The sequence below is a fragment of the Oncorhynchus kisutch genome, linkage group LG6 (assembly GCF_002021735.2).
Source record: "Oncorhynchus kisutch isolate 150728-3 linkage group LG6, Okis_V2, whole genome shotgun sequence".
In the NCBI taxonomy this organism is placed as follows: domain Eukaryota; kingdom Metazoa; phylum Chordata; class Actinopteri; order Salmoniformes; family Salmonidae; genus Oncorhynchus; species Oncorhynchus kisutch.
The window spans coordinates 12,937,305-12,964,633 of NC_034179.2; the positions used below are offsets into that span (position 1 = coordinate 12,937,305).

Here is a 27,329-nt window from a genome sequence, read left to right on the forward strand (position 1 = left end):
AGCTTGTTATTATCATCTTGTTATTATCAGCTTGTTATTATCATCTTGTTATAATCAGCTTGTTATTATCAGTTTGTTATTATCAGCTTGTTATCAGCTTGTTATTATTCACTCGTTATCATCATGTTATTATCATCTTGTTATTATCAGCTTGTTATTATTCACTCGTTATCATCATGTTATTATCATCTTGTTATTATCATCTTGTTATTATCATGTATTATCAGCTTCTTATTATCAACTTGTTATCCGTTTGTTATTATCAGCTTGTTATCAGCTTGTTATAATCAGCTTGTTATTATCAGCTTGTTATTATCAGCTTGTTATTATCAACTTGTTATTATCAGCTTGTTATTATCAGTTTGTTATTATCAGCTTGTTATTATCAGCTTGTATTATCAACTTGTTATTATCAGCTTGTTATTATCAACTTGTTATTATCAGCTTGTTATTATCAGTTTGTTATTATCAGTTTGTTATTATCAGTTTGTTATTATCAGCTTGTTATTATCAGCTTGTTATTATCAGCTTGTTATTATCAGTTTGTTATTATCAGCTTGTTATTATCAGCTTGTTATTATCAGTTTGTTATTATCAGCTTGTTATTATCAGTTTGTTATTATCAGCTTGTTATTATCAGCTAGTTATTATCAACTTGTTATTATCAGCTTGTTATCAGCTTGTTATTATCAGCTTGTTATTATCAGCTTGTTATTATCAGCTTGTTATTATCAGCTTGTTATTATCAGCTTGTTATTATCAGCTTGTTATCAGATTGTTATTATCAGTTTGTTATTATCAACTTGTTATTATCAGTCTGTTATTATCAGCTTGTTATTATCAGCTTGTTATTATCAGCTTGTTATTATCAACTTGTTATTATCAGTTTGTTATTATCAGCTTGTTATTATCAGCTTGTTATTATCAGCTTGTTATTATCAACTTGTTATTATCAGTTTGTTATTATCAGCTTGTTATTATCAGCTTGTTATTATCAGCTTGTTATTATCAGCGTGTTATTATCAGCGTGTTATTATCAGCTTGTTATTATCAGCTTGTTATCATCTTGTTATTATCAGCTTGTTATTATCAGCTTGTTATTATCAGTTTGTTATTATCAGCTTGTTATTATCAGCTTGTTATCAGCTTGTCATTATCAGCTTGTTATTATCAGCTTGTTATTATCAGCTTGTTATTATCAGTTTGTTATTATCAGCTTGTTATTATCACTTTGTTATTATCAGCTTGTTATTATCAGCTTGTTATTATCAGCTTGTTATTATCAGCTTGTTATTATCAGTTTGTTATTATCAGCTTGTTATTATCAGCTTGTTATTATCAGCTTGTTATTATCAGCTTGTTATTATCAGTGTGTTATTATCAGCGTGTTATTATCAGCTTGTTATTATCAACTTGTTATTATCAGCTTGTTATTATCATCAACTTGTTATTATCAACTTGTTATTATCAGCTTGTTATTATCAGTTTGTTATTATCAGCTTGTTATCAGCTTGTTATCAGCTTGTTATTATCAGCTTGTTATTATCAGCTTGTTATCAGCTTGTTATTATCAGCTTGTTATTATCAGCTTGTTATTATCAACTTGTTATTATCAGCTTGTTATTATCAGCTTGTTATTATCAACTTGTTATTATCAGTCTGTTATTATCAGCTTGTTATTATCAGTCTGTTATTATCAGCTTGTTATTATCAGTCTGTTATTATCAGCTTGTTATTATCAGTCTGTTATTATCAGCTTGTTATTATCAGTCTGTTATTATCAGCTTGTTATTATCAGTCTGTTATTATCAGCTTGTTATTATCAGTCTGTTATTATCAGCTTGTTATTATCAGTCTGTTATTATCAGCTTGTTATTATCAGTCTGTTATTATCAGCTTGTTTGCACTGGCCTTATCTTTTCTCCCAGAAGAAAATAAAACACGTGGGTTGCTAAAGAATCCTCTCTGCTCTCTTTCTAGGAGAGAGAGAAACAGGAAGACTGAGAGACAGAGACAGGTGGCCAGGCCGCTTCTTTCCTTGCTCTCCGCTCATTTTTCAACTTTTTCTTTCATTCTTTCACTCCATTCTGTGCTTTTCCATTGAAAAGTGACAAGCCGCCCCATTCACTCGTTCATTCTTCTCTCCCCTCCTCTTTTGTCTGGGCTGCTGGGTCCTGGTTCAGCTCTATTCAAGACCCAGACGCCGTGCCATTGACTGGAGCACCCCCCCCCCCTCCCAAACCTGCCCTGTCCCCACTCTGCACTCTGCAGCTGCTATGCTAATGAACAGAGGGATGGACTGGGCAAAGGAGAGGATGGAGGGATGGGAGGAGGGAGGGAGGGATGGGAGGAGGGAGGGAGGGATGGGAGGAGGGAGGGACAGAGGGAAGAGAGAGTAAAAAGAGAAGAGCTGAAGCAGAGGGAGAGATAGAACAGAACAGAGGGGTGACCCTTCCTCTCCTCCATCTCCATATCATGCTGGAGGCTCAGAGTAGCAGATCTGTCCCCCTCCATCCTCACTCTGCCCCATGTCCCCCCTTCTGCTTCTCCCCCTGTCCCCCTCCATCCTCACTCTGCCCCATGTCCCCCCTCCTGCTTCTCCCCCTGTCCTCCCCTTTCTCATTCAAATCCATTTTATACCCTGGTGTTAAAGGAAAGTGCTGTCACTGCAGTGTGTAAAGTAACTCTGTTCCTCCCCTCCAGACTAACACACACTGTGTGTGTGTGTGTTCATTCCTCTGCTCTGTCCAAGATGGCGACCCATACTTCTACATTGCCTGGTAAGCGGAACCTGTCTCTCCAGCCTTTGTTACATGCATACACAAGGAGTGAAGCAGGCCTCACACGGGTAAATAGTTGACAACATGAAGGAGAGATTTACAGTAGGGAGAGGGAAGTTAGATACTGAACAACAATGTGACAGAAAACGTTTGGAGCAGGGACATGCTCTAGTCAAATCAGGGAATGTTAGTGATTGCATTTGAGGATGAAAGTGCCTTATTCTGTGTGTGTATGGAATGCATGCTTATCAAATCAAATTGTATTGGTCACATGCACAGAATACAATAGGTGTGGACTTTACAGTGAAATGCTTACTCATGACCCCATACCCAACTGTGCAGATTAAAGAAAACTAGTCTATTGACACACCGGTGTGTCAATCTGAGTAACATAATAAACAAATCCCTACATTTAAGCTACAGATAGCTGTTTTTTTGCATGGGCCTCCATCCACAGCATCCACCTAGGTTGTACTTCCCCATCTACAGTATGTTGGAAAGTGGCAGAGAGCTACAGCTCTGTTTGTCACAGCAGGAGACATCCCAAAAATCTATTTTCTCACCGAAACGTCTGTAGCATCTGAACGGTTTGGCTAATATGACCACTCTAAACTAATTTGAGCACTGTATTGAAAGGGGAGGCTCTCACAAACAAGGTGGTGTTCTCTGTTTTGCTCTACGACCCCCACAAATGTCACAGGACTCGTCTGTAGGTAACCCATGCAAATTAATTATTTTTTAAATATATTTTTTAGGGATACCTAAAGGGGTCCTAAAACTCTAAATCAAATAGCTAAATGATCCATGGTATGACCTTCTTAAAACAATTCCATATGGAAGGTTAGACAACGGCTTAACTTTTAAGAATGAAAAAGTAAGAAATATTTGCTCAATAAAAAAGGAAATGGTAACAAAATAAAAACAATAAGGAGGCTATATACAGGATGTACCAGTTTATATATACAGGAAGTACGAGTTTATATATACAGGATGTACCAGTTTATATATACAGGATGTACCAGTTTATATATACAGGATGTACCAGTTTATATATACAGGATGTACCAGTTTATATATACAGGAAGTCCCAGTTTATATATACAGGATGTACCAGTTTATATATACAGGAAGTACCAGTTTATATATACAGGAAGTACGAGTTTATATATACATGAAGTACCAGTTTATATATACAGGAATTACCAGTTTATATATACAGGAATTACCAGTTTATATATACAGGAAGTACCAGTTTATATATACATGAAGTACCAGTTTATATATACAGGAAGTACCCGTTTATATATACAGGAAGTACCAGTTTATATATACAGGAAGTACCAGTTTATATATACAGGATGTACCAGTTTATATATACAGGAAGTACCAGTTTATATATACAGGAACTACCAGTTTATATATACAGGAAGTCCCAGTTTATATATACAGGAGGTACCAGTTTATATATACAGGAAGTACAAGTTTATATATACAGGAAGTACCCATTTATATATACAGGAAGTACCTGTTTATATATACCGGAAGTACCAATTTATATATACAGGGAGTACCAGTTTATATATACAGGGAGTACCAGTTTATATATACAGGGAGTACCAGTTTATATATACAGGCAGTACCAGTTTTGCTGACGACACGACGGTGGTAGGCCTGATCACTGACGACAATGAGACAGCCTATAGGGAGGAGGTCAGAGACCTGGCAGTGTAGTGCCAGGACAACAACCTCTCCCTCAACATCAGCAAGACAAAGGAACTGATCGTGGACTACAGGAAACGGAGGCCCGAACACGCCCCCATTCACATCTGGGCAGTAGTGGAGACGAACTTCAAGTTCCTCGGTGTCCACATCAGTAAGGACCTATCATGGTCGAAACACACCACACACCCTGGGGCGGCAGGGTAGCCTAGTGGTTAGAGCGTTGGACTAGTAACTGGAAGGTACAAATCTGTCGTTCTGCCCCTGAACAAGGCAGTTAACCCACTGTTCCTAGGCCGTCATTGAAAATAAGAATTTGTTCTTAACTGACTTGCCTAGTCAAATAAAGGTAAAAAGAAAAGCACCAAAACAGTCATGAAGATGGCACGACAACACTTCTTCCCCCTTGGGAGTCTGAAAATATTTGACATGGGCCCTCAGATCCTCAAAACGTTCTGCACCATTGAGAGCATCTTGACTGGCTGCATCACAGCTTGGTATGGCAACTGCTTGGCATCCAACTGCAAGGCGCAGTTGGAGTGTGTATGGCCCAGTACATCACTGGGGCCAAGCTCCCTGCCACCCAGGACCTCTCTACTAGGCGGTATCATAAAAAAATAGTCAAAGACTTTTCTCTGCTACCGCACAGCAACCGGTTCCGGAGTGCCAAGTCTGTGACCAAAAGGCTCCTGAACAGCTTCTACCCCCCAGACTGCTGATCAGTTAATTAAACAGCTACCTGGACTTTCTGTTTATCACCCCCTACCTTCCACATAGTATTTCAACCAATCACCTAACCCGGTTCCGACCTAACCCTAACCAATCACCTAACCCTTTTCCGACCTAACCCTAACCCTAACCCACACCAATCACCCCAACTACCTCATACACTGCCTCTGTACCGGTACTCCTTGTATATATATTTTTTAATGTAACCTTTATTTAACTAGGCAAGTCAGTTAAGAACAAATTGTTATTCACAATGACGGCCTACCGGGGAACAGTGGGTTAACTGCCTTGTTCAGGGGCAGAATGACAGATTTGTACCTTGTCAGCTCCAGGATTCAATCTAGCAACCTTTTGGTTACTGGCCCAACACTCTAACAACTAGGCTACCTGCTGGTTACTGGCCCAATGCTCTAAGCACTAGGCTACCTGCTGGTTACTGGCCCAACGCTCTAACCACTAGGCTACCTGCTGGTTACTGGCCCAATGCTCTAACAACTAGGCTACCTGCTGGTTACTGGCCCAACGCTCTAACAACTAGGCTACCTGCTGGTTACTGGCCCAACGCTCTAACAACTAGGCTACCTGCTGGTTCTAAAACTAAAAGTCTCCAACTTCAGCAATTTTTGCAATTCGTTCCAGTCACTGGCAGCAGAGAACTGGAAGGAAAGGCGGCCAAATGAGGTGTTGGCTTTGGGGATGATCAGTGAGATATACCTGCTGGAACGTGTGCTACGGGTGGGTGTTGTTATCGTGACCAGTGAACTGAGATAAGGCAAAGCTTTACCTAGCATAGACTTATAGATGACCTGGAGCCAGTGGGTCTGGCGCCGAAAATGTAGTGATGGCCAGCCGACGAGAGCATACAGGTCGCAGTGGTGGGTGGTATAAGGTGATTTGGTAACAAAACGGATGGCACTGTGATAGACTGCATCCAGTTTGCTGAGTATAGTATTGGAAGATATTTTGGAGATGACATCGCCGAAGTCGAGGATCGGTAGGATAGTCAGTTTTACTAGGGTTAGTTTGGCGGCGTGAGCGAAGGAGGCTTTGTTGTGAAACAGAAAGCCGATTCTAGATGTGATTTTGGATTGGAGATGTTTATTATGAGTCTGGAAGGAGAGTTTCCAGTCTAGCCAGACACCTAGGTATTTATAGTTGTCCACATATTATAGGTCGGAACCGTCCAGGGTGGTGGTGTTAGTCGGGTGGGCGGGTGTGGGCAGCGAACGGTTGAAAAGCATGCTTTTGGTTTTACTAGTGTTTAAGAGCAGTTAGAGGCCACGGAAGGAGTGTTGTATGGCATTGAAGCTCGTTTGGAGGTTAGTTAGCACAGTGTCCAAGGAAGGGCCAGAAGTATACAGAATGGTGTTGTCTGCGTAGAGGTGGATCAGGGAATCACCCGCAGCAAGAGCGATGTCATTGATATATACAGAGAAAAGAGTCGGCCCGAGAATTGAACCCTGTGGTACCCCCATAGAGACTACGGTCCGGACAACATGCCCTCCGATTTGACACACTGAACTCTGTCTGCGAAGTAGTTGGTGAACCATGCGAGGCTGTCATTAGAAAAACCAAGGCTATTGAGTCTGCCGATAAGAATACCGTGATTGACAGAGTCGAAAGCCTTGGCCAGGTCGATGAAGACGGCTGCACAGTACTGTCTTTTATCGATGGTGGTTATGATATCGTTTAGTGCCTTGAGCGTGGCTGAGGTGCACCCGTGACTGGCTCGGAAACCGGATTGCACAGTGGAGAAGGTACGGTGGGATTCGAAATGGTCAGTGATCTGGTTATTAACTTGGCTTGCGAAAACTTTAGATAGGTAGGGCAGGATGGATATAGGTCTGTAACAGTTTGGGTCTAGGGTGTCACCCCCTTTGAAGAGGGGGATGACCGTGACAGCTTTCCAATCTTTAGGGATCTCGGACGATACGAAAGAGAGGTTGAACATGTTGGTAATCGGGGTTGCAACAAGGGCGGAGGATAGTTTTAGAAAGAGAGGGTCCAGATTGTCTAGCCCAGCTGATTGGTACGGGTCCAGGTTTTGCAGCTCTTTCAGAACATCTACTGTCTGGATTTGGGTGGAGACTCCGGCTGCGCTGGAGATGAGGAAAGCTCTGACAGCGCTAGATAGGCGGGAGACTCCGGCAGCGCTGGAGAGGCGAGGCACACTGTAGGCCTGATGCGTGGTGCTGGCACTGGTGGTACTGGAACGAGAACACGCACAGGAAGCCTGGTGCGTGGAGCTGCCACCGGAGGGCTGGTGTGTGAAGGTGGTACTGGATAGACCGGACCGTGCAGGCGCACTGGAGCTCTTGAGCACCGAGCCTGCCCAACCTTACCTGGCTCGATGCCCACTCTAGACCGGCCGATACGCGGAGCTGGAATGTACCGCACCGGGCTATGCACCCGCACTGGGGACACCGTGCGTACCACTGCATAACACGGTGCCTGCCCGGTCTCTCTAGCCCCCCGGTAACCACAGGAAGTTGGCGTAGGTCTCCTACCTAGCATCGCCATGCTCCCTGTGAACCTCCCCCCAATACATTTTTGGGGCTGACTCTCGGGCTTCTGTCCGCGCCGCCGTGCTTTCTTCGCCAACTCCATTCTCCGATAACCTTCCGCGCACTGCTCCATCGAATCCCAGGCGGGCACCGGCACTCTCCCTGGGTCGACCGCCCACCTGTCTATCTCCTCCCAAGAAGTATAGTCCATACTGTACTCCTCTTTGGGCTGCTCCTGTTGCTTCTTCTCCTGCTGCACCTTGGGGCGGCTACACTCCCCTGGTTTAGCCCAGGGTCCTCTCCCGTCGAGGATTTCCTCCCATGTCCAGAAATCCTTATTACGTATCTCCTCTTTGGGCTGCTCCTGCCTGTTGACACGCTGCTTGGTCCAGTTGTGGTGGGTGATTCTGTAACGGTTCTCTTGTGGTGAAGGAGAGTCGGACCAAAATGCGGCGTGTAGATTGCGATCCATGTTTAATAAACAAACGTAAAACACGAATCAATACAAACACTACAAAACAAAGAACGTAATGAACGTAACGAAAACCGAAACAGCCCTATCTGGTGCAAACACAGAGACAGGAACAATCACCCACAAACACACAGTGAAACCCAGGCTACCTAAATATGGTTCCCAATCAGAGACAATGACTAACACCTGCCTCTGATTGAGAACCATATCAGGCCAGACATAGAAATAGACAAACTAGACAATGAAACATAGAATGCCCACTCAGCTCACACCCTGACCAACCAAAACATAGAAATATACAAAGTAAACTATGGTCAGGGTGTGACAGGTGGTTCTTGTTATAAGGTCTAAAAATTTAAAATAATAGCGGTTCCGTATCACATTGGGTGAGGCAGGTTACCAGAAGGTATAATTTAACTAAAATGTAGAAGAGATTGAAAATAAAATTGATATATATATACAAAAAATACGAAAAATACAAAAGTACACGAGAGGACTTTTGTCTTCACTGCACCGCCATCTTGGAAAACCTTCTCCCCCCCCATTGCTCAGGTTTGGCTGGGCGGCCAGCTCTAGGAAGAGTCTTGGTGGTTCCATACTTCTTCCATCTAAGGATGATGGAGACCACTGTGTTCTTTGGGACCTTCAATGCTGCAGAAATGTTTTTGTACCCTTCCTCAGATCTGTGCCTCAACACAATCCTGTCTCAGAGCTCTAAGGACATTCCTTCGACCTCATGATTTGGTTTTTGCGCTGACATGCACTGCCAACTGTGGGACCTTATATAGACAGGTGTGCCTTTCCAAATTATGTCCAATCAATTGAATGTTCCACAGGTGGACTCCAATCAAGTTATATAAACATCTCAAGGATGATCAATGGGAGCAGAATGCACCTGAGCTCGTTTTCCAGTCTCCTAGCAAAGGGTCTGAAACATAAAACATTTTCCAGTCTCCTAGCAAAGGGTCTGAAACATAAAACGTTTTCCAGTCTCCTAGCAAAGGGTCTGAAACATAAAACATTTTCCAGTCTCCTAGCAAAGGGTCTGAAACATAAAACGTTTTCCAGTCTCCTAGCAAAGGGTCTGAAACATAAAACGTTTTCCAGTCTCCTAGCAAAGGGTCTGAAACATAAAACATTTTCCAGTCTCCTAGCAAAGGGTCTGAAACATAAAACGTTTTCCAGTCTCCTAGCAAAGGGTCTGAAACATAAAACATAAAGAAGTTCTTTCTGTTTTTTCTTTTTAATACATTTGAAAAAATGGCTTCAAACCTGTTTTCGCTTCGTCATAATGAGGCATTGTGTGTAGATTGATGAGGGGGAAACAAATATGTAATACATTTTAGAATAAGGCTGTAACATAACAAATTGTGGAAAATGTGAAGGGGTCTGAATACTTTCCGAATACACTGTATTTATTTGTGTGTGTGTGTGTGTGTATGCCTGTATGTATTAGCATGAGTGTGTGTATTTAAATGAGCCTGTGTGTAGGAGCATGACCATGTTTGTGTGTATTGTGGTGTTGCTGTTCTGGCAGGCAGCTGGGCTGGGCTGGGCCTCTCCTGTCCTCCTGCTCTGTTATTTACCCCGTCATGTTGTGACCCGCTGGCCCACAGGGCGGGGCCGGCCAATGTGACATCTGCCTGCTAGGGGAGCTCCCATATGGAGCATCAAACCTCCCTCCCATCATCCCTCCCTGACCCGCTGGCCCACAGGGCGGGGCCAACCAATGTGACATCTGCCTGTTTGCACAGAGATGGCGAGTAAGGGTAAGGGGGCTCCCATATGGAGCATCAAACCTCCCTCCCTCTCTCCCAGTCCCCCCCCACGTCACATCGCTGTACTCTCCTGCTGCATCTTTTGTCCCTTTGTGTTGCCACTGTCTGGCTCATTCCTACAGACCCTTTTGGAGATTGGGGGAGGGGTGTTTGTGTGCATGCGTGCATGCGTTTGGTGTTTGTGTGTGCGTGCGTACGTATGTGTGTTTGGTGTGTTTGCATGTGTGTGCGCTCATGAAGGAGTGTGTGTGTGTGCTTCATGCAGAGAACAGAGCGTCTGATCTGGGGTGCATCCATGCAACAGGCTGCAGCAGGGCAGGGCCATAACATCAGACACCCCTCTTCCCTCTCTCTCTCTCCATCCATCCCTCCAAACCCAACCCCCTCCGGGCCTCCTCCCCTGAACTCCCAGCCTGTGAAGGGAATACCGCAGCAGGCTGGAGGGCTGGAGGATGGAGGGGGCTAGGGGCCGATGATATGGCGCCCAGCCCAGGCAGTGGGGGGTAGGGGGGGCTGGTGGACTGGAGAGGGTTGGAGAGAGCCTGATGGTATGGGGCTGTGGAGCTCCCTCCCAGTGAAGGGTCAAACCCCCCTCTCCCTACGCATGTTCTGGGGTCTGTGGGGGTTTCTGTCTCCTGACCTGGCCCAGCTGGACACCCTGGATCTGTGTGTGTGTGCGTGCGTGCTTGGATGCATGAAATATGGGCTGCTGAACCCAAGGACACTCAGCTCGGCAACAACACAACATCAACACAGTTTGGAGTTTCTTCATGAGCTAGTCTCTCGTTTCAGACTGTGTTCCAAGACCTGGTGCCAGGATTAGGTATAACATGTATTAGACCGATGCTGGATGCCAGGATTAGGTATAACATGTATTAGACTGATGCTGGATGCCAGGATTAGGTATAACATGTATTAGACTGATACTGGATGCCAGGATTAGATATAACATGTATTAGACCGATGCTGGATGCCAGGATTAGGTATAACATGTATTAGTCCTGATGCTGGATGCCAGGATTAGGTATAACATGTATTAGACCGATGCTGGATGCCAGGATTAGGTATAACATGTATTAGTCCTGATGCTGGATGCCAGGATTAGGTATAACATGTATTAGACCGATGCTGGATGCCAGGATTAGGTATAACATGTATTAGACCGATGCTGGATGCCAGGATTAGGTATTACATGTATTAGACTGATGCTGGATGCCAGGATTAGGTATAACATGTATTAGTCCCGATGCTGGATGCCAGGATTAGGTATAACATGTATTAGACCTGATGCTGGATGCCAGGATTAGGTATAACATGTATTAGACCGATGCTGGATGCCAGGATTAGGTATAACATGTATTAGACCGATGCTGGATGCCAGGATTAGGTATTACATGTATTAGACCCGATGCTGGATGCCAGGATTAGGTATAACATGTATTAGACCGATGCTGGATGCCAGGATTAGGTATAACATGTATTAGACCGATGCTGGATGCCAGGATTAGGTATAACATGTATTAGACCCGATGCTGGATGCCAGGATTAGGTATAACATGTATTAGACCGATGCTGGATGCCAGGATTTGTTTTTTTTACAAACAACATAAAAGTATGCAATTTTTCTGCACCCTTGTATCTAACTCTGCGATATATTGAACCACAATCTAGGCCCGCCTTTCCTGCGTTGCGTGACATTCACAGCCTTCCCTACCAATAACTATGCATGTATAATAACATGAAACACTGATTCTTTCTGTGTACTTTGTAAGCGTACACAATGACTGCTGCCCCACCACAACACATCAGCTTTAGGCAACAGCCTACAAGAAAGATCTCAATGTAGGTTAACGAGCTCCGTAGAGTTTAAATGGACCGCTTGCTACAACACTGATGAATAATATGGACGGTACTGTGTTCTCGTCTACTTCGTAAACTAATGCACACACTATTCAATTAAATGTGGATGGTCAGATAGTCATATTTTGTAATATTGTTGTATGGTGGTATTATACATTTTGTATTGTAGATATGTAGCGGTGTAATAATGTTATATAACATATTGTTGTATATTTTGTTCATTACTGTATGTAATGTAAGTGCCTTAATGTGTTTGGAAACCAGGAAGAGAAGCTGCTGCCTTGGCAACGGCTAATGGGGATCCCTAATGAATACAAAGGGCTCCCGAGTGGCGCAGCGGTCTAAGGCACTCAGTGTCACTACAGACCCCGGTTCGATTCCAGGCTGTATCACAAATGGCCGTGATTGGGAGTCCCATAGGGCAGCGCAGAATTGGCCCAGCGTCGTCCGGGTTAGGGTTTTGTCGGGGTAGGCTGTCATTGTAAATAAGAATTTGTTCTTGGCTGACTTGCCTAGTTAAATAAAGGTTCAATAAAAAAATACAAATATTTTCATCTCAGTATATATTGCATGTACATATATAGCTATCATATAGAGTTGAAATAATAATGAATAATGTGGATGATATTTTGTACTGTGTAGTTTATGACTATGTCATAAACACTAGGTATTAAATACAGATGACAGTTATAATTACAGACAGATATTGCATACTACTAGGCTACCCATTGTGTTGGTATGCGTCTCACCATTCTTGCACTTCTTTATGCGTGTGTGTGTGTGCATGTGCACGCCTGTGTGTGTGTGTTGGAGAGTAATCACAGAATATAAAGAGCTAGTTGTACAGAGTGAAACTGGGTTTGAAGTGAGAGGGGAGATGTTTTCTGTTTGGCTGGCCACACTGAATAGCCCTATTCAACCAGGCCCTCTTACTGCAAGCTCCATTATCCCCGTTGTCATCCCCCCTCAGTCCCTCTGGCCCCCCCTAACACTGCTGGGGCAGGGTGAGGTGTGGGGGGTTGGGGGGGGGGGGGGGGGAAGGAAAAGAGAGGGGAAGAGGGAGGGACAGAGAGGCTGAATGAGAGGATTGAGGGAAGTGTGGAGAAGGAGAAGAATGAGGATCCAAGAGAGGATAGAGGGGGAAGAGGGGTGAGAAGTAGCCTCCCCATCTCCTCTCTCCCTCCCCATCTTCTCTATCCCTCCCCATCTCCTCCCTCTCTCCCCATCTCCTCCCTCCCTGCCCATCTCTTTCCTCCCTCTTTCCCATTTCCTCCCTCCCCATCTCCTCCCTCCCTCTCCATCTCCTCCACCCTTCTCAATCTCCTCCCTCCCTCCGCATCTTCTCCCTCCCCTTCTCCTCCCTATCTCCTCCTCCCTCCCCATCTCCTCATCTCCTCCCACCCCATCTCCTCCCACCCCATCCCCTCCCTCTCCATATCCTCCCTCCCCATCTCCACCCTCTCCATCACCTCCTCCCTCCCCATCTCCCCCTCCTCCCCATGCTCACCCTCCACATCTCCTCCTTCCCAATCTCCCTCGCCTTAATGATTCCGCATATATGTTTAGGCCAACTCATTTTCCTTCAACATGAAGGAGATCAACCCTTATATTCCCCAGTTGTTTTCTGTGATTGTTATATATATGGACCTATAAAGCATTTACGTATGATAAAAGCCATGTAAACATACAGTAAAATAATTGTGTCACAAAATGTATTAGTTTGAATGCAGATCTAGTGTCCATGTTTTCACAGATGGTTTTACAGAGCCCACGGAGAGCAATAAAGACTGACTGTAGTAAACTCTGCCCTCAGCCTGTGTTTCCCCCTGATAAACCCCAGACACAGTTCACAATGAAGTAAGTTAGGGTTTAAGAAGTGACGCTGTATCTGTTTTTTCTCAAGCAATATCCAGTGTCTCCCAGGCCGCCCTGCAGCTCTCGCAGTTCAAATATTGTGTGTGCGTGTGTGCGTGCATGTGTGTGTGTGTGCGTGCATGTGTGTGTGTGTGTGTGCGTGCGTGCGTGCATGTGTGTGTGCGTGCGTGCGTGTGTGTATGTGTGCGTGCGTGTGTGTGCATGTGTGTGTGTGTGCGTGCGTGTGTGTGTGTGCGTGCGTGTGTGTGCATGTGTGTGTGCGTGCGTGCGTGCGTGTGTGTGTGTGTGTGTGTGTGTGTGTGTGGGAGAGTTAAATCATCAGACCTGTCAGACATCCTCAACACCACTATATGAAACTCAACAAGAAAGAACAACAGGACACAGTGGGGTAATGGGGCTGTATAGCCTATAATAGGACACAAAACCAGCACAGGCTAAATGATTTGCCATTGATTAGAGTACCCCACACCAGGGATATCTCTGAGGAGATGTGAGAGATGTGGCTTGCTGCTGGGACTGGGCAGACCATTGTGTTGTTCTTTCACAACTACTAGTGTCAAAGAGCGTGTTCACACGCAAGCACACACACACACAGTTGAGATGTAGAGCTCTGAGAAAAGGGGAGGAGGGGAGGAGAAATGGGAGAGGGGAGAGAATAAAAGAGGTCTGGTAGTTAGCCATATAATCAGATAGTTAGTCATATGATCTGGTAGTTAGTTAGCCATATAAACTGGTAGTTAGTTAGGCATATAATCTGGTACTTTGTTAGCCATATAAATTGGTAGTTAGTTAGCCATATAATCTCGTAGTTAGGAGAAATGGGAGAGGGAATCAGAGGTAGAGCTTCTCGTAGTTAGTTATTCATATAAACTGATAGTTAGTCATATAACAAGGTAGTTCATGGAAAACACAGAGCCGCCGACGTGGGCCACTTCCGCTTACAAGGACTGTGAGCTCTCATTCTCCGTGGCCGATGTGAGAGTCATTTAAGCCCTCGCAAGGCTGCCGGCCCAGACGGCATCCCAAGCTGCGTCCTCAGAGCATGTGCAGAGCAGCTGGCTGGAGTGTTTATGGACATATTCAATCTCTCCCTATCCCAGTCTGCTGTCCCCACTTGCTTCAAGATGTCCACCATTGTTCCTGTACCCAAGAAAGAGAAGGTAGTACTTTGAGAGGCTTGTTAAAGGATAATGTCACCACCTTACCTGATACCCTAGACCAACTACAATTTGCATACAGCCCCAACAGATCCATGGAAGATGCAATCACCATTGCACTGCACACTACCCTATCCCATCTGGACAAGAGGAATACCTATGTAAGAATGCTGTTCATTGACTATAGCTCAGCTTTTAACACCATAGTACCCTCCAAGCTCATCACTAAGCTCGGGGCACTGGGTCTGAACCCTGCCCTGTGCAACTGGGTCCTGAACTTCCTGACGGGCCGACCCCCAGGTGGAGAAAGTAGGCAGCAACACCTTCGTCATGCTGATCCTCAACATGGGGGCCCCACAAGTCTGCGTGCTCAGCCCCCTCCTGTACTCCCTGTTCACCCTTGGTCGCCAAGCACAACTCCAACACCATCATCAAGTTTGCTGATGACACAACAGTGCTCGGCCCGATTACCATCAACGATGCAACAGCTTACAGGGAGGAGGTGAGGGCCCTGGCGGAGTGGTGCCAGGACAACAACATCTCATTCAACGTCAGCAAGACAAAGGAGCTGATTGTGGTATACAGGAAATGGAGGGCCGAGCACGCCCCCATTCACATCGATGGGGCTGAAGTGGAGCGGGTCGAGAGTTTTGAGTTCTTCGGAATCCACATCACTAAGGATCTATCATGGTCCAAACATATCAACACAGTTGTGAATAGTCATCTACTATTTGACTGCAGTTTCCTTCCAGTTCCCAAACTGCATCAAATCAAACTTTATTAGTCACATGCGCCGAATACAACAGGTCTACACCTTACCGTGAAATGCCGAATACAACAGGTGTAGACCTTACCGTGAAATGCTGAATAGAACAGGTGTAGACCTTACCGTGAAATGCTGAATACAATAGGTGTAGACCTTACAGTGAAATGCTGAATACAATAGGTGTAGACCTTACAGTGAAATGCTGAATATAATAGGTGTAGACCTTTCCATGAAATGCTGAATACAACAGGTGTAGACCTTACCGTGAAATGTTGAATACAATAGGTGTAGACCTTACCGTGAAATGTTGAATACAATAGGTGTAGACCTTAAAGTGAAATGCTGAATACAATAGGTGTAGACCTTACAGTGAAATGCTGAATATAATAGGTGTAGACCTTTCCATGAAATGTTGAATACAACAGGTGTAGACCTTACCGTGAAATGCTGAATACAACAGGTGTAGACCTTACCGTGAAATGTTGAATACAATAGGTGTAGACCTTACCGTGAAATGTTGTTTGTGTGTGTGTGTCAGTCTCTCATTAGTAACAGTCTGCTGTAACAGAAAGTGTGTGTGTGTGTGTGTGTGTGTGTGTGTGTCAGTCTCTCATTAGTAACAGTCTGCTGTAACAGAAAGTGTGTGTGTGTGTGTCAGTCTCTCATTAGTAACAGTCTGCTGTAACAGAAAGTGTGTGTGTGTGTGTGTGTGTGTCAGTCTCTCATTAGTAACAGTCTGCTGTAACAGAAAGGGATATTGCGCTTCCTTTTCATTTGAAAGACTGAAACAGTGTTAAATAAAATAGGGCAAACTACAATTAAATAGCCAACTTCAATGCCAACTACACTGAAACTTCAACTACAATAGCTGACACTGAAATATTGTTCTAAAGGAGGCATATATCAGCATTGAGTGATTGTTTTCATTTCCTCACACGTAAAGGGGGTCGGTGCATTAACTCCCGGTTGAAAAGGCTGCAGGTCTATGTTTGCTCACTATGTACACTGAACAAAAATATAAATGCAAAATATGAATTAAAAAGATCCCAGAAATGTTCCATGTGCACAAAACATATTATTTATCTCAAATGTTGTGCACAAATTTGTTTACATCCCTTTTAATGATTATTTCTCTTTTGCCAAGATAATCCATTCGCCTGACAAGTGTGGCATGTTAAGAAGCTGATTTAACAACATGATCATTACACAGGTGCACCTTGTGCTGGGGACATTAAAAGGCCACTCTAAAATGTGCAGTTTTGTCACACAACTCAATGTCACAGATATCTCAAGTTTTGAGGGAATGTGCAATTGTCATGCTGACTGCAGGAATGTCCACCAAAGCTGCCAGATAATTGAATGTTCATTTCTCTACCATAAGCCACCTCCAACGTTCTTTTATAGAATTTGGCAGTACATCCAACTGGCCTCACAGCCGCAGACCACGTACGTGTATAGTGTCATGTGGGCGAGCGATTTGCTGATGTCAATGTTGTGAACAGTGCCCCATTGTAGTGTTGGGGAACGGTATTGGCAGGCATAAGCTACGGACAACCAACACAATAGCATTTTATCGATGGCAATTTGAATGCACAGAAATACCGTGACGAGATCCTGAGGCCCATTGTGAGACCCATTTATTTTAAGGTATCTGTGACCAACAGATGCATATCTGTATTCCCAGTCATGTGAGATCCATAGATCTATGATGAATTTATTCAATTGACTGATTTCCTCATATGAACTGTAACTCAGTACAATTTTTGCATGTTGCGTTTATATCTTTTGTTCAGTATATGTTTATGTATGTGTGCTCTGTGTGAGTAGATCTCAGCAGCATATTTGGTCAGTCAGTAAGACTTCTCTCTATCTCTCTTTCTCTGTCTCTCTCTCTGTCTCTCTGTGCATGTGTGTGTGCGTTCACGTACACTGAATGCATGCTTGCGTGAGAAAGTGAAAAATTATAGGAAACTCACCGACTGATCACTTTTTGGTGAATATATCATTGTGTCTGACTCTAAGAGGGAATGTGTATTGTATTTTATTTCGGTCTGAAAGTTAAACTGTATGGTCTACTGAGCCATGTGTACGTGCTACTATTTGTGTGAGAGTTGTCTGTACTCAAGTCCCTAGCTGGCCCAGTGGTGTATTTGTTTGCCACCTCTCTCTCCGTCCGACCAGGTGGTGTGCTCTTGTACAGATGGTCCCTCCATGCTGTCAGTTCCCCTTTCCTCTCCGGATATTCCCAGCATTCTACGGCCAGCGGAACGCAGCGCAGAGAGCAGCCGGGAACTCTGGGAACAGGAGCAGGAAGCTAGCACCGATCCAGTCGTTCCTTGGTTGGGCAAAGCAGAGCAGCGCTTAGACGGGGAGGAGAGATTTAGGAGACGGCTGTCACTGTAAATGGAGCAACATCGCCCTCTGCTGGTTACTCATACACTGGTCATCAGATCCCACCATAATACACATTAAAAGAAATACAGTATATTGTATATCTTTGGCTGAACAATAACTTTCCCTAATATATACCTTTATATTACATCTATGAATGGGTGTATCATCTGCATTCAATTGGTGGCGGTTAACCAAACATACTATAAACTCAACAGCACAAAGTCAGGATCAAGTTTACAGAAGACATGATGCCAAGCAGGTTCATCCATCATTTTATTGTGCTCTATGGTAATGTATGATATCCATAGTGTGTTACTGTTGATCAACATATTGATCTGATCTGTGCTGTGCTGTACATTCTGTGGTTGATCTGTGCTGTACGTTCTGTGGTTGATCTGTGCTGTAAGTTCTGTGGTTGATCTGTGCTGTACGTTCTGTGTTCTCATCTCCTTTAGTTTGTTTTGAGGAACTCCCCTTCTCCTGTAATACAAAGGCACATTCACATCAGATAAGCATACTAAAACCAGATAAATAATGCATTTTTTGTGGTCACTAAAAATATGTTGAAAAACTTAATTTCACAATCAGTACAATTTGACCATGTAATCCCAAAAGATATCAAAATGACATTGCAGTGTTGTCCTAGGCCTAGGGAAACAACCTTGTTATAACACTGTGTGTCTCTTACCTGGATCCTTCATCACCCCACAGTGCTCCTCACACTCCCTCTTTGAGTAGAACTTGTTACTGTTGACCTGGCAATAGTCCTTTTTATTATCCAGACAGAGACCAGAGTTTGAGTGGAAGACCCAGATCTTGGGCTGTCCAGTGCAGGGCCGAGAATCCATGGGCAGTCTACAGGCAGCTGTAGAGAGACACACACACCAGACAGGAGGAAAGACATGAGGGACAATCTTGTCTCACACGTAGTCTATGGGCATGAACATCATGTTGGTTCTTGAAGTGGGTTGAGCATTGTCACATCATCAACTAGGTTAGAAGTCAAGCCTGTGTCTCCTACGCACCACAAGACTGTATAAGCCCACTGAGCTAAAGTGAAGGCATTAGCTCTGTGGAGCTAACGCAAGTTTCAAGCTCTTAGACAAGATGACCAGTAACACGAGTGTGGTTCACCAACACCAGTGTTACACTCTATCCACAGTGTCTCCTGACCCCTCCTGTCTCAGCCTCCAGTATTTATGCTGCAGTAGTTTATGTGTCGGGGGGCTGGGGTCAGTTTGTTATATCTGGAGTACTTCTCCTGTCCTATTCGGTGTCCTGTGTGAATCTAAGTGTGCGTTCTCTAATTCTCTCCTTCTCTCTTTCTTTCTCTCTCTCGGAGGACCTGAGCCCTAGGACCATGCCCCAGGACTACCTGACATGATGACTCCTTGCTGTCCCCAGTCCACCTGGCCATGCTGCTGCTCCAGTTTCAACTTCCACCTGACTGTGCTGCTGCTCCAGTTTCAACTGTTCTGCCTTATTATTATTCGACCATGCTGGTCATTTATGAACATTTGAACATCTTGGCCATGTTCTGTTATAATCTCCACCCGGCACAGCCAGAAGAGGACTGGCCACCCCACATAGCCTGGTTCCTCTCTAGGTTTCTTCCTAGGTATTGGCCTTTCTAGGGAGTTTTTCCTAGCCACCGTGCTTCTACACCTGCATTGCTTGCTGTTTGGGGTTTTAGGCTGGGTTTCTGTACAGCACTTTGAGATATCAGCTGATGTACGAAGGGCTATATAAATAAATTTGATTTGGATTTGATTTGATTTGATCCACTCACCCTCATTACGACAGCTCTGGAGACACTCCCTCTCGGTCACAAAGTTGTTCTGGTTGCCCATGCAGCCTCCGTAGGTGAACAGCTGACAGGCCATACTGGTAGAGTTGTAGAAGTACCTCTGCACCATCCCGAAACAGGGACCTGCGTCCGGTTCGGCGTTACAGGACTCTGAAGAGAGATGTATAGCAGTGCATTGTGTGTTTTAGCCATAGACATACAGTGGGGTCTGAAATGATTAACACCCTTGATAAAGATGAGCAAAAATAACTGTATAAAATAAATAATTCAAATACCGAGCTATACTGTATGCTACATTTCTTTGGGAAATTATATTATTTTATACATAATACAATTGCTCAGAGAAAGAGATTTACTAATAATAAGTAATAATAATTTTCTCAAAAATGTAGCGGTCAAAATTGACACCCCTTTCAATACCTCACCTAGCGAGGATAATGGCACCCAACACTGGTGTGCATGGCCAAATAACTATATTTTCATGTCATCTGACCAAGCACTGGTTTCAATCCAAGTGCCAATGCACACGGATGACATGAAAATAGAGGTCTTTGGCCACGCACACCAGCGGTGGGTTTGGCATCGAAATGAGAACGCATGAGCAGAAAATAACTTCATACCTACTAAATAAATATGGTAGTGGATATTTGATGTTAAGGGGCAATTTTGCTTTATTTAATTATTATCCTTTTTTTTTTCTCCCCAATTGGTAGTTACAGTCTCATTGCTGCAACTCACCGTACGGACTAGGGAGAGGCGAAGGTCGAGAGCCATGCGTGCTCCGAAACACAACCCAACCAAGCCACACTGCTTCTTGATAAAATGCCCATTTAACCCGGAAGCCAGCCACACCAATGTGTCGGAGGAAACACCGTACACCTGGTGACAGTGTCAGCGTGCAATGCGCCCGGCCCGCCACAGGAGTCGTTGCTGCGCATCGGGACAAGGACATCCCTGCCGGCCAAATCATCCCCTAACCCGGACGATGCTGGGCCAATTGTGCACCGCCCCATGGGCCTCCCGGTCGTGGGTGGCTGTGACAGAGCCTGGACTCGAACCAAGAATCTCTAGTGGTACAGCTTGCATTGTAATGCAGTGGCTTAGACCACTGCGCCACTCGGGAGGCTCGTTGGATCCTTGTTAAGGTCAACGGCATCATGAACTTTACTCAGTATCCAAGAATGTTTGCCCAAAACCTGGTTGCCTCTGCCAGGAGGTTGAAACTTGGCCTCAAGTGGATTTTCCACACGGCAATAACCCCAAGCACACATCAAAATCCACAAAGAAATGGTTAACCCTATCAACCCTGAGACCCCATCAAAAATCACCTTTTTATTTATCTGACTTTCTTTGTTCTGCGAGCAACTCAGGAAGGACTATTTAGCCTCACAATGAAGTGTTTTACCATTTTCCTTTCAGGACAACTGGGGCTACAAGTAGAATATGCATTTGACATGAACAGTTTGATCAATGAGTTTTCTTAACAAATGTTTTAAAAAGTCTGGCAAAGCAGAAACCTGCTAAAAATGAGTTTCTATGAATGGTGTAAGTCCAGAAAATGTTTGCTTCGTGGGAAATGAATATCCAACTAGTCAGTGACAATTGTGTGGAGTTAATAGTTTGTGACAGCACCTATGTGAGCTTATAACAGTATTTTAGACATTATGTCCTGGGATGTCCTATGACCTTCTCTGTAGAATAACCCTTTACAGTATTATAGACACTATGTCAGCAGGGTAGCCTAGTGGTTAGCGCGTTGGACTAGTAACCAGAAGGTTGCAAGTTCAAATCCCCGAGCTGACAAGGTACAAATCTGTCGTTCTGCCCCTGAACAGGCAGTTAACCCACTGTTCCTAGGCTGTCATTGAAAATAAGAATTTGTTCTTAACTGACTTGCCTAGTTAAATAAAGGTTAAAAAAAAAAATCCTGGGATTTACTATGATCTTCTAATGTAGAAGAACCCCTTACCTTCTAACGACGCTTGTGATGTCATAGAGCAAAACATATTACACGTGCATATTCATGAGACTTTTGTAGCTAAAAACATTCAGATTCTACAGAGGTTTTGGTGAAAAGACCAAGTCCCAGGCCCCTTCGGGATCCGGCCTTGTTCTGCAAACAACGCTCTAGCTCAGCCCCCTGTTAATCACACAGACTAATGGTTGGTATCTACGAGTGCAGAAGAAATAGATTAATTGAATGGAGGATTGGTCTAAGACCGCTCCCAGTGTGGTCTCCAAGTCATTAAACATTTTAGAAAAAGGCTCATTGCCGTTATCCTTGCAAGGTGAGGTATTGAAAGGTATTGAAAACAGGAGTGTCAATAATTTTCACCCCCTACTTCTTAAGGCTACTATTTTCACATCTGGATGAGTAGTGTGCAGAAAGGAAAATGCCTGCTATTCCAGAAGCTAGGATTTGCATATAATGGTAGATTTGGATAGAAAACACTCTAAAGTTTCTAAAACTGTTATAATTATGTCTGTATGGCAGGCGAAACCCAAACAAACCATCCAGTATTTTTTGTTTTTAGGTCACTCTCTTTTCAATGGGTTTTCTATGTGGATCTAGATTTCTAAGGCACTTGCTTGCAGTTCCTATCCCTTCCACTAGATGTTAACAGTCTTTAGAAATTGGTTAATGTTTTTCCTTTGAGAAATGAAGAAGAAGTAGCCATTTCCTATCTGGGTGGATAGCCAAGTGTACTGTTGTGGTTGGGGCGGGCGACCTGAAATCTTGTTCCACTTTGTTTTCATCCAGATACCCGCCATGTTGTGGAGTCAACAGAAGTCAGAAATAGTATTATAAATATTCACTTATCTTTGATGATCTTCATCAGAATGCACTCCCAGGAATCCGAGTTCTACAATAAATGTTTGTTTTGTTCGATAAAGTCCATAATTTATGTCCAAATACCTCCTTTTTGTTCTCGTGTTTAGTACACAAATCCAAACTCAGGAGGAGCGGGTACAGGCAAAAATTCTGACAAAATGTCATATTATAGTTCGTAGAAACATGTCAAACGAAGTATAGAATCAATCTTTAGGATGTTTTTATCATAAATCTTCAGTAATGTTTCAACCGGTGAATTCTTTTGTCTGTAGAAATGCAATGGAACGCAGCTATCTCCCGATAGGCAATGACTTGAAAAACTACAAACCTCAGATTTCCCACTTCCTGGTTGGATTTCTTTTCAGGTTTTTGCCTGCCATATGAGTTATGTTATACTCACAGACATCATTCAAACAGTTTTAGAAACTTCAGAGTGTTTTCTATCCAAATCTACTAATTATATGCATATTATAGCTTTTAGGCCTGGGTAGCAGGTAGTTAACTCTGTGCACCTTTTTATCCAAGCTACTCAATACTGCCACCCAGTCCCAAATAAGTTAAACAAAATCTATTTTTTTCTGAGCAATTGTATTAGTATAATTAAAATAATTTCCCAATTTATTTGAGCATATGATATAGCTCAGTATTTTGAATTATTTATTTTATTACAGTCATTTTTGCATGTCGTTATCAATAGTGGGAATAATTTCGAACTCCACGTACACTGTAGTTACATGTAATATACATGAGTGTTACTCAACTTCAGTCCTCCAGTATCCCTAACAGTACACGCTTCTATTGTAGGCCTGGACAAGCACACCTGCTTCTTGAATTAGTTTAATTAGCTATGTTTGTCCAGAGCTACACCAAAAATGTGTTGTAGCAGCTTCTAGCCATTCAATGACTAGACCCACACAGAGCTGATGCTAAAACGTACCTTCAATGTAGAGGTCAAGGGCCTAGCAGGCCCACCATGCACTCTCACCTTCACTCCTGAACATCATGATTCCGGCACCAGAACCCTCCTCAGCGGGCAACTCAGGAAGGACTATGTTCCTCTTGGCTCTCTGGGGACAGACAGACAGGTGAGTAATCAGCAGGGTTGGTGTAAATTCCATTTGAATTCCAATCAATGCAGGAAGTATACTGAAATTCCAATTCCAATTATCTTCAATGCTTTTCATTGAGGAAAATGTTGATTTACTTTCTGTAATGCCTTTAACCAAAGCCACTTTTCGATATAATCCCAGACTCTGTCACGCGGTACAACTTCAACATTGAATAATTTAATACAGGAAGTACCGGTGCTGTGATCTCAGGCTGAGGCTCTGATGCTACAGGCTCTGTTCCTGGTACACACTCCCCTGTGGACAGAGACAGGAGTTCAAAGGTCAAACAATGTCCAGACACATAGTGGATGTATTTGTGCATGTGTGTGCAGGGGCGGACTGGCTGGTCCATATTTTGCCCAGTGGGCCTGTTTAACTTAGTTTTTTTGTGCAAAATTATAAATATTCGGCTAATAATGGGGGCCTGAAGGAAAATGCCAAGGCCGATTTAGAAATGCCAAGGCCGATTTCTGGTCCCAGTCCGCCCCTGTGTGTGTGCCTCTACCTCTGTTCTGTTTGATGATGATTGTGTTGTCAGCCATGCCCTGCTCCCTCACCAGCTTCCTGAAGTCCTCCAGGATAGTGGGTGACAGTTCCATGGTGCGACCTGAAGGAGGCAGCATTTTAATTGACTTTTACTGAGTGGCCTGGTCTCAGATCAGATCTTCTGCTGCTGAATATAACAACACTATAGCTGTGTCTGAGAGGCCTCTCAGATCTGTTTGTGGACCTGCCAACTCCTATAGTCATTATCATATTTGTGTTTGTGCTGCTCTATAGCCAAATCAATTGGTTTTGATTGACTGTATAGCCAAATCCTATGGCCGTTGTCGTGACAATCATAATTACAACCAAAGGAGTTGGCAAGACAGCACAAACAGATCTGGTACCAGGCTACTGTCTCAGTGGTGTGAAGTTAAATAAAGGACACTGGAATGACACTCACTGTATAGCTTGGCAGACTTTGTCTTCTCGCCTTCTGTTTTTTGTTTACTGAACATGACGATGGCGTACTCATCATAGTTAGTGTCAACCACATAGGCATCAACATCAGCCCCCCACTCTGCATGAAGGGAACATGAACTTATATGGTAGGAGAGAACCAGTATAAATATAGTACACAATGCCCATTACCTCTCACCGTTGACCTCTCATCGATTACAAAAATACACAGGCTGTGTATGGAAACATTACTAGCTGTCACATCCTTGCTTCCTCCGTTACTAGCTGTCCTTGTTTCCTGAATTCCTCTCAAAGTGCATTGTAAGAGAGGATCCAAGGTACCTCCATTGAACATTCTCCTCCAATTAGCTTTGAAAGGACTTAAGAAAACAAGGACAGGGAAGGTCAAGTTTTCAGACATGGTTGAGGAGAGGAAGTGACAAACAGACTTACTGGCGATGTGGTAGGTGAATCTTCCAGGTGTGTCGGTCAGCTTGTAATCACCAGAGATCTGCTGACATGTCCCGTGCCTGCACGTGTACACACACACACACGCACGCACGCACACACACACACACACACACACACACACACACACACACACACACACACACACACGCACGCACACACACACCATATATTGAATTAAAGGCCAATGCAGATGTTTTAATCTCAATATCTCCTTAACAATTAAGTACCTTACTGTTTTTAATTCAAATCTAAAAAACTATTCCTCAAACAATAATTAGGTAGGACTGTCTGGGAGTGGTCTGAGTGAGGGGCCTAATTGGAGGGATATGTAACCTGAAAACTAGCTGTTATTGGCAGAGATTTGGAACTCTTTGTTATTGGTCTAATAACTTATACTGCCTGGTGATGTCACCAGGCAAGCCTAAACTCCACCCATACAAAACCTGCTGATTAGAACGTCCTGTGTAAATGCATTTTATTTAACCTACAACTATGTAATAACACTGATTTTTTACAAAAGAATCTAACTTTTACAGCGTTCGTCTCAAACAGAAGTTCGACTGCATTGGGTCTTTAAAGCTATGGTGAATCCAGTTCCATTATTAGGTACAGTTCAGAGACACGAATATCAATGTGTGTGTGTGTGTGTGTGTGTAACCTCACTTATTCATGCTCCTTGTCATGCTGACTTTGTCTTCGGTGCCGCTGGCCTGCAGCTCCAGGATTCCGATGGCTGCATCTCCCTTGTGGTGCTGCATCCAGGGCCAGGTGGACGCTACCGCAATATCATGCCACTTCCCCATGAACTGACCAATAGAGAGACAGATGGAAAGGTTTTAACAACCTGTAATACTGTACTGGGAACAGCAAGTATTTAGACATCTGAGGCGTATAAACACACTAAAATCACAAAATCTGCATAGCTTGACAACTCAACCAAATCAGTCTATTGGCCATTTGGCCATCAAGTAACGTTACGAAGAATTTTCAAACCAATTACTCTAATGATTATGACTAATAGATCAGATAAGGCGAGAGACAGATCCATGGTCTGACAAACAGAAGACACTCTGACCTTAGTCAGGTCGAAGTTCTCCTGTGTGGGGAAGAGAGGTTCGGGAGGCAAGGGCACTCCATGGAGGAGGCAAACGAGGCCCAAGAGGAGCGCGAGTACGACAACCTGCTGCATTCTGTCTTCCTGTCTCTGATACTAACCTCTGACTGAGGCTTACCCTGAGCTCTTGGAACTGCTGGGAGAGCTAATCTCTCCACCCCTCCAACCTTTACCCCTCCAACCCTCAACCTCAACCCCCTCCACTGGATTAGGCTAGCAAGCCAATGGCCAATGACCATGTGTGTCTACCCCTTCCTGTACCCCCTCAAACTCCAGCAGAAAACAAACCGCAAACAGAGCAAAGTTCTCCTTATCTCTCTGTGAACAGCATGGCATGAAATGGAACTGTTATATGTGATGTCTAAATCTGTCTTCTCTACGGCCTCTGCATGATCAACGCTCGAGTAGGGACAGGCAGCCCATCTCAGATTAGAGTGCAGTTCACAATGCATGTAGATCTATCATCTCATCATGGTAACTTTTTTTCTTGTGACAAGTAAGCCTATATTTGCTGTAGTCTATAATATAAAGCCTGAATGCGTGTCTAATTGACCCATCTCCATCTGACTTTCGCAGGTCACCTTATGTTTTATTTATTTATTGCAGCTGAAGAGTTTTAAAGCAGCCTATCACTCGAATATCATTGTTTTAAATCATTGCACTCTATTGCAGTCTTTCTCCATCAATTCCATAAAAATATATCCAAAATATATAATCCTGTTCTAGATTGATATATAGCCCTATATATAGATGACCTAGCTTACCTCTTTCAGGTAATACATTCAATGCAGTATTGGCCTTATATTTAGCTTATTAATTCTGGGTTATGCTAAGTTACTGTCTCTTGCGCAACACGCATGCACCTGTGCTCCGCTGGCCTCTCTCCTTAAAAAGCACTCCTTAGCTCTTGGAGTCCCATGCAGAACATGCTAGACTAGAATAGCCTGCTGGACATTCTTACATGTTTTTTTTATTTTTTACATTTCTTATACAAATAGACTATTCGAAGAGGTACACAA

At 43.7% G+C, this 27,329-nt stretch overlaps 1 protein-coding gene across 2 annotated transcripts; it reads right to left on the bottom strand.

The window, feature by feature from the left end:
* Positions 1-18,290: 18,290 nt before the first annotated feature.
* Positions 18,291-26,624, bottom strand: LOC109892345 (protein AMBP-like). Of its 2 annotated transcripts, none has more exons than XM_020484825.2 (10): positions 26,272-26,624; positions 25,860-26,002; positions 25,179-25,255; positions 24,730-24,846; positions 24,289-24,390; positions 23,977-24,038; positions 23,660-23,741; positions 19,824-19,991; positions 18,729-18,899; positions 18,291-18,519 (listed from the first exon to the last, which is right to left on the bottom strand). In XM_020484825.2, the coding sequence occupies exons 1-10, from the start codon at positions 26,383-26,385 to the stop codon at positions 18,347-18,349; spliced, it is 1,209 nt and encodes a 402-aa protein (XP_020340414.1). In that variant the 5' UTR covers positions 26,386-26,624; the 3' UTR covers positions 18,291-18,346. The 2 variants fall into 2 exon arrangements, with proteins under 2 accessions (XP_020340414.1, XP_020340413.1); XM_020484824.2 differs by having other exon boundaries at positions 18,291-18,514; positions 18,723-18,899.
* Positions 26,625-27,329: the final 705 nt, after the last annotated feature.

Bases quoted from the DNA above. Each gene is read 5' to 3' on its own strand.
- LOC109892345 (XM_020484825.2), bottom strand. From the start codon at position 26,385: ATGCAGCAGGTTGTCGTACTCGCGCTCCTCTTGGGCCTCGTTTGCCTC. The intron at 24,847-25,178 runs GTAAGTCTGTTT...CCCTTCATGCAG, and splicing joins ATTCACCTACCACATCGCCA to AGTGGGGGGCTGATGTTGAT. The intron at 23,742-23,976 runs GTACTTCCTGTA...GTCTGTCCCCAG, and splicing joins AGCCTGAGATCACAGCACCG to AGAGCCAAGAGGAACATAGT.